We start from the raw sequence: 7,768 nt of genomic DNA on the forward strand, positions 1-7,768 counted from the left end.
ATGTCAGATTCCAACTCAACCGATTTCACAAACCCTTCCACCTTCATCCTGCTGGGCATTCCTGGCCTGGAGGCAGTCCATGTCTGGATCTCCATCCCCTTCTGTGCCATGTACGCCATAGTCATCCTGGGGAACTTCACCATCCTGTTTATCGTGAAGAGGGAGCCAAGCCTCCATGGGCCCATGTACTATTTCCTCTGCATGCTGGTCGTCGCCGACGTGGTCCCTTCTACGGCCATCCTACCCAAAATGCTAAGTATCTTCTGGTTCAATTCCAGGGAGATCAATTTCAGCGCCTGCCTCACTCAGATGTTCTGCCTTCTCAGCTGCTCTGCGATGCATTCTGGGATCCTCGTGGCCATGGCTTTTGATCGCTACGTGGCCATCTGTGATCCCCTGAGATATTCCACCACTCTGACAAACCCTGTGGTGGCCAAAATTGGCCTGGCCCTGGTGGTGCGTGGCGTCATGCTCGTATTGCCCCTTCCTTTCCTGGTGAGGAGGTGGCCATATTGCAGAACCAACATCATTCCCTACACATACTGCAAGCACATCGCTGTGGTGAAGCTGGCCTGCGCCGACATCCGCCTCAGTAGTTACTACAGCCTGGCTGTGACATTCTTGGTGACCGGTGTGGATGTGTTTTGTATCGCCATGTCCTATACCCAGATCCTCAGGGCCATCTTCAGCCTCCCAACAAAGGACGCCCGCCTCAAGACTTTTGGGACCTGCGGCTCCCACCTCTGTGTCATTTTAGCCTCTTACAGCCTACATCTCGTCTCCGCCCTCACGGAACGGTTTGGGCACAATATGGCCCTGCATTTCCACATTCTCATGAACAACATGTATCTCATGGTGCCCCCCATGTTAAACCCCATCATCTATGGGGTGAGGACCCAGCAGATTCGGGATAGTCTGCTCCAGCTCTTTACTCATTAAGGGTCCTAAAGCTTTCTCCTGGTGATCTGGCTGTCAGACTGAGCTCCATGCAGAGCTGGCTGGTGACATGGTGCTGGGCCCTCTTCCCTCAATCACTGACTGGCCAGTCAAAGAGACATTAAACCCTTTCCTGACTTTACTGTGCTGTGTCAGTGTGACAAATTGGGGAATCTATGTGCAACTCCGAGGGTTGCCGCCTTTCTAATTCCTGATAACTGGAATCATGAGGCCCCACCCATGTACCATGCATCTTCCCCCAGGTTACGCCCCTGTTCTGCGTCTTCCCCTCAAGGCCCTGCCCCTCACTCTCTCCTCTCCTCCCCACCTCCTGTCACTCTCTGGATCGTCCCTGTGACACTCTGCACTCCAAAGCACTCCATATTTACCATGGTGGTACAATTATGGTACGTTTTGTACAAAGTATGTCCTGTGAGGTATTCTTCTAAAGGGCTTAATCTGCTTAACATTGATACCTCCTTGGGTTGTATATGAAGTAATGAAATCATGCTTTGTGTGAGTTCCTAGAGTGTGATACGAGGCTGGAAACACCCAAAACCAGCCTTTCAGGTATGTCAAAAGATTAGCTAGACAGTGTTAATTGCTGTCATAAACACTCATCGAGGGAAAAATCCACTAGCACAGGAACTCTGTATAAGAAAGCCTCCGCGGAGGAAGTATGGAGACAACGGAGAATGTTTGGCCAATGGGGGAGGACCCCGCACATCATATACACAGACTTTTCATAAAACTGGAAGAAACTATAAAAGGTGGGAAGTGAAATCATCTCTTGTCTTGACTCCCCCACAACTCAACAGCTGCAAGAAGCTCAGGAAGACAAAGGAGTTTGAATCGGGGAAGGGAACCCAGGCTTCAAAGCAGGTACAGCCTGTTCCTCAGGAATCTGCAAGCCTGCTTGTATCATCAGTCAGGGTAAGATATGGCTAATTGAAATCCTACCAAGCATGTACAAGTCTTACGCTGCAGGTTTGTTTCATTTCCTGAGTAACCTGTTTTGATCTGCTTTTTTATCACTTATAATCACTTATCACCTATCCTTCTGTAGTTAATAAATCTGATTTATGTTTCATCTTAACTAGTGTGTTTTTGAGTGAAGTGTTTGGGACTCTTAGCTCCGTTAGCAAAGAAAGGTGCATATCTTCCCCCATCGAGGGGGGAGAGGCTAATTAATGAGCTTGCACCGTACACATGTCTGTGTTGTGGAAGATGGTGTAATTCTGAGTCTATGCTCCAGGAGGGGTGCATGGCTCGGGAGCTGGGATATTGGCTGATGGTCCACGAGTAGCTTAGGTAAAGCACTCAGGAAACTTAGTTGAGTGTGTGGCAACACCTGCTGTCGTGTTGGGTGAGAACAGGGCCCGGAGGGGCTGGCTGTGTGTCACCAGCAGAGCAGGGGGAGAGGCCAACCCAGCTGAATGGTTTGGGGGCACAGCGGTTCCAACAGCTTCCAGGCTTCTCCCAGAGGTACATCCCATCACAATCTCCTCCTCCCACCCAGTGCCCCCAGCTGGGCTCCCTCTGCTCTGGGGATGGGACGGGAGATGCTGCAGCCTGACAAGGAGCCTGCCTGCGGGTAGGAGGCAACCCCAGTTAATGACCCAATGCCTCCCTCTGCCCTGCAGTAACTGGACATCGTTCTACATAGAGATATGAATAGAATTCTTAAGTCAGTTTCATGGTCGAGATGGTGAGCTTTAGAGTAGCAAAGAGTTCTTTCAGAATTAACCCTTCGCTTGCAGCCCAATGTTCAGTATCAGGGGGATCCAGAATGGAACCATAGACCTCAGTCTTGTGACTTGAGCTTCTCCTGACGAAGCTGAAGCGGATTTGAGATGACAGGATCAGGACCCAAGTATTCTTTTAAGGACCATTTGCAGGCTATGATAATGAAGAATTGTTGCTTTGAAATAGAATTACCTATTTCCTGTGAATACACTGGTAACTCTTCCATTCATCAGCATAAGGTAATTATCCGTTAAGCGTGCATTGGTAGTTAACTACAAACATCAAATAGAAGTCTAGACAATGAAATTATAACACCCAATTTCAATGTTACTATTTTCTTTTGATCTTTGAATCAGCAGATATACCAACAGACAGGAACCATCTGTTTACATGGTTAACATCTAACAAGATATAAATAAACACATACAATTAGGATTACCTCTTGTCATAACCATACAGCTAAGGGTAGCCTAGAATCCCTCCTTTACTTGTAAGGGATTAAGAAGCTCAAGTAACCTGGTTGGCACCTGACCAAAAGGACCAATGCGGAAAGAAGATACTTTCAAATCTGGGGGGGGGGGAGGTGGGAGGCTTTGTTTGGGCTCTTTGTTTGTGTGCTCTCTCCTGGGACTGAGAAGGGACAGGCAGAAAACTCCTTCTCCTGCAGACCATCCTGAAACGAGTCCCTCATACTACAAAAAGTGTAAGTAAGCAAGGTGAGGTGCATTAGGTTATCATTTGTTTGAGCTTGTGACTTTTCCCTGTGCTAGAGGGAGGTTTATTCCTGTTTTTGTAACTTTAAAGTTGCCTAGAGGGAATTCCTCTGTGTTTTAAATCTTTTGTTACCCTGTAAAGTTACCTTCCATCCTGATTTTACCGAGGTGATTCTTTTACCTTTTTTAAAAAATAAAATTCTTCTTTTAAGAACCTGATTGATTTTCAGTGTCCTAAAGACCCAGGGGTTTAGGTCTGTGCTCACTTTGTAACCAATTGGTTAGGATATTATTATCAAGCCTTCCCAGGAAAGGGGGTGTAGGAGTTTGGGGGGATATTTTGGAGGAGATAGGGCTCCAAGTGGCCCTCCCTGAACATTTGTTTAAATCACTTGGTGGTGGCAGCGATACCAAGGGCAAGGAAGAAATTGTGCCTTGGGGAAGTTTTTAACCTAAGCTATTAGAAATAAGCTTAGGGAGTCTTTCATGCAGATCCCCGCATCTGTACCCCAGAGTTCAGAGTGGGGAGGGAACCCTGACACCTCTAATTCTCTAACAGTACAGGTTTGCATTTTAAAGCTCAAGTCCATTTCCCATGGCGATGTTGCTATTTATGAGAAATGGTCCTATTGACCATTTATATATTTCTCTAATATGTCTTTAAAAGTTGAATTTTGGTCAATTAGCATGCTAGTTGCATAACCCTTTCTGACCATGTCACAGCTATTTACTCACATTTGATTGTAGGAACCATCTCTATCCTTACGTCTTGGGGCTTTTACTGTACTCTTCACTCATGCTCCTTGTGCTCAGAGGCAGGAGGCTTGGGCAGACAGAAGAAAGGAGTAACTGCATTTTAGATAAAATCCATTTTCTCCAGCTTCTCTGCTGAGGGGTGGGCTTGGAAGGAATGAAACCTCCTCAGAAGAGGGACCAGAGAGAGGCAGTATTGGTCCAGCCCTTTACAAACACAGAGATTGGATGAGTCAGAAGAAGCTGGGGCAGGAGAGAGGCACAATGGCGGCAGAGGGGACTCTTTGGTTTCAGAGCTATGGCTGCAGCAGAGAGACAGACTCCAGATGGAGGAGAAGCCAGGAGGTGGCCTCTGGACACCTTAGAGGGCTCTGACGAAATCCCAAAGAATGCTCCAGGGCAATGAGGACACTGAGGTGGGAATAGTGTACAGGTGTGGTATTGTGTTTAACTGGATCCGGGTATCTCTTGTGCTGTGTAAAGTAGAGGAACTGGTTTAGCAACCCCTTTTGGAAGGTTTCAAGGTTCTTCCCCCACTCTGAACTCTAGGGTACAGATGTGGGGACCTGCATGAAAACCTCCTAAGCTTACTTTTACCAGCTTAGGTTAAAACTTCCCCAAGGTACAAATTAATTTTATCCTTTGTGCTTGGAATAACCACTGCCACCACCAAACTCTAACTGGGTTTACTGGGAAAAGTAGTTTGCACATGTCTTTCCCCCCAAAATCCTCCCAACCCTTGCACCCCACTTCCTGGGAAAGGTTTGGTAAAAATCCTCATCAATTTGTATAGGTGACCACAGACCCAAACCCTTGGATCTGAGAACAATGAAAAAGCATTCAGTTTTCTTACAAGAAGACTTTTAATAGAAATAGAAGTAAATAGGAGTAAAGGAATCACCCCTGTAAAATCAGGATGGTAGCTACCTTACAGGGTAATTCGATTCAAAACATAGAGAATCCCTCTAGGCAAAACCTTAAGTTACAAAAAAGACACACAGACAGAAATAGTCATTCTATTCAGCACAATTCTTTTCTGAGCCATTTAAAGAAATCATAATCTAACACATACCTAGCTAGATTACTTACTGAAAGTTCTAAGACTCCATTCTTGTTCTATCCCCAGCAAAAGCAGCATATAGACAGACACACAGACCCTTTGTTTCTCTCCCTCCTCCCAGCTTTTGAAAGTATCTTGTCTCCTCATTGGTCATTTTGGTCAGGTGCCAGCGAGGTTACCTTTAGCTTCTTAACCCTTTACAGGTGAGAGGATTTTTCCTCTGGCCAGGAGGGATTTTAAAGGGGTTTACCCTTCCCTTTATTTTTATGACAACAAGTTAGACCTCAATGAGGAAAATATTCCCATAGCCATGTGTTGCTTGTTGTATAATATTTGTAAAGGTAAGGGTAAAAAGTTTGCTCAGGGGTGCACTGCTGAGACAGAGCACTTGGCTGTTGATTTTGAGCAGCCAGATACCAAGGCTGTTAGAGGGGCATAATGGGGGGCAATTCAAATCAGGGAGGCTTTGCAATAGCACTTTGAAAAAGAGAATGAGTAATATTTGTTGCTATCCTTGGGTTTGTAATGCATAATGAAGTCCAGTTTTGGTAAGGTAGGAAGCAGTTGTGATTGTTCTGGCCTAGGGTTCAATATAAGGAAATGATAAATCTACCTGCTTGTTTGCTCTTTCCATCTGCTATCATAACTTCCACAGAAACAAATAAACAGAGCTTATCATTTAAATAACTTTGCTTTTATTGCCAAAAAAACTGCAACACGATGCACACAAGCACAGCTGACCATAAGTCCAGTTTTCATTTGAAAAGGTGTCTGCGGAGGTGGAGTGAACAGTAAAGTGAGACGTCCCAGAAATCGGAAAGGAATGTGTGGCTGGAGTTTGGGGAGGACATGGGAAAGAGTTCTGAATGTGCTGAAGGGGAGGGCGGGCACCATATCCAAAGTCTGGAGCATCAGGAGGGACTCCAGCATGGTGGTTTGCCGCCCCAAAACTTTTAACAGCCTCTCCATTGCATCCCTAGTGTATGCCTCATTTTCTTTTCTTTCCTGCTTCTCGCTTTCCCTCCACTGCCTGCATTCCGTCTTGTCCGCATCAGAGTACTGCCGCACCTCCCAGAACATATCTTCCTTGCTCCATCTTGGGTGCTTTCTCATTGGGCAGAAACACTCGGCTGGAGTTGAGGGGGTGCCTTCTTTCAAAGACATATCTGGTGAAGCACAAGAAACAATAAAAAGAAGCATGATCATTAAATACACGTACAGCATTGAAACACAACGTTAAAATACACTGCTGGTAACACACCAGTCACTTTCCCGCTGACCCTTGACAAGCACACCAGCCGGCGAACACTACAAGGATGGTGAGTGTTCCCAGGGGTGGTGGACATTGGGGGGTGGGAGAAAAGCAATGTGAAAAGGGTTGCGGGGCACTTCTGAGGGGACAATACTCTAAAGTTTTCCACAGGTGGGGGTCATTGAGGCAGATACCTCTCTCCTGAGAGTAAGCAAGAAAGCAATCATGCATCTACTACATGCTTTCAGTTTCCGCCCTGGTCCCTATGATACTCACCTGTGTGCTGCTTTGGTCCTTGCCCAAGTAAAGGCTGAATGGCGCGAGAAAGTGTCCCTCAAAGGGGGAAGGAACAAAGCAGTTCTGTCAAGGAACCTCCAGCAGAGGATTGGCAGGTACCTGCAGGAAAGTTTCCGAGAGATCTCTCTGGAGGATTCCAGTAAAATCACGGTGTGCATCAACACCCTGTTCTGCCATACTGCCTAGCTGCTTGGGGAAAGGCCCCAGCACACACAAACACTGCCAGCCTTGTACATTTCTCTGCCCTCAACCCACCTCTGCACTTCACAAAGCAAAACCACTTACTAGGGGCCTCCTCTCCTGCTTCTGGCTCACCTGATTGTGACTGATAAGACACCTGCAGAGTGGAGAACAGCTCCTGACTGGACATAGCACTGGGCAACCCTGGCATGGGCTCCACATCTTTTAATGCCTCCACATCATTATCGATGATATCCTCCTCTGGGTTAGGTTGAATTTCCATTGGCTCCAGCCCCACCGAAGTATCCACAGGGCTCTTGGTGGTGGAAGTGGGGTTGCTACCAAAGATAGCATCCAACTCCTTATAAAAATGGCAAGTCTGGGGCGCAGCATAGGAGCGACTGTTTGCCTCCCTTGCCTGCTGGTACGTGTGCCTCAGCTCCTTCACCTTTGCTCTGCACTTCCACTTCTCCCGATCAAAGCCCTTTTCCTGCAAGCTGCAAGAAATCTTCCCCTAGGTATCGAAATTCCTACAGCTGGAGCACAACTGGGACTGCACAGCATCCTCTCTCCAAATCCTCAGCAGATCCAGCAGCTCCACAGTGGTCCAAGTGGAAGACCATTTGCGGCATGGATCCACCATGGCTACCTGGGAAGATGTGATGTGAACACTCCACACCGAGTAAACAGGAAGGGGAATTTCAAAATTCCTGGGCCTTTAAAGGGGGAGGAGTGGAAAGTATTTACTTGGATGCAGGGCAGCAGAGTTGAAACTCCTGACCAGCGTGGTTAGGATGGGCATTGTGGGATGCCTTCAGGAGGCCAATTACA

At 46.9% G+C, this 7,768-nt stretch overlaps 1 protein-coding gene across 1 annotated transcript; it reads left to right on the top strand.

The window, feature by feature from the left end:
* Nucleotides 1–939, top strand: LOC119565188 (olfactory receptor 52K2-like). Its single transcript, XM_037889644.1, has one exon. It carries the CDS (start codon nt 1–3, stop codon nt 937–939), a length of 939 nt encoding a protein of 312 aa, XP_037745572.1.
* Nucleotides 940–7,768: the final 6,829 nt, after the last annotated feature.

This window comes from Chelonia mydas, chromosome 1, assembly GCF_015237465.2.
Source record: "Chelonia mydas isolate rCheMyd1 chromosome 1, rCheMyd1.pri.v2, whole genome shotgun sequence".
In the NCBI taxonomy this organism is placed as follows: Eukaryota; Metazoa; Chordata; order Testudines; family Cheloniidae; genus Chelonia; species Chelonia mydas.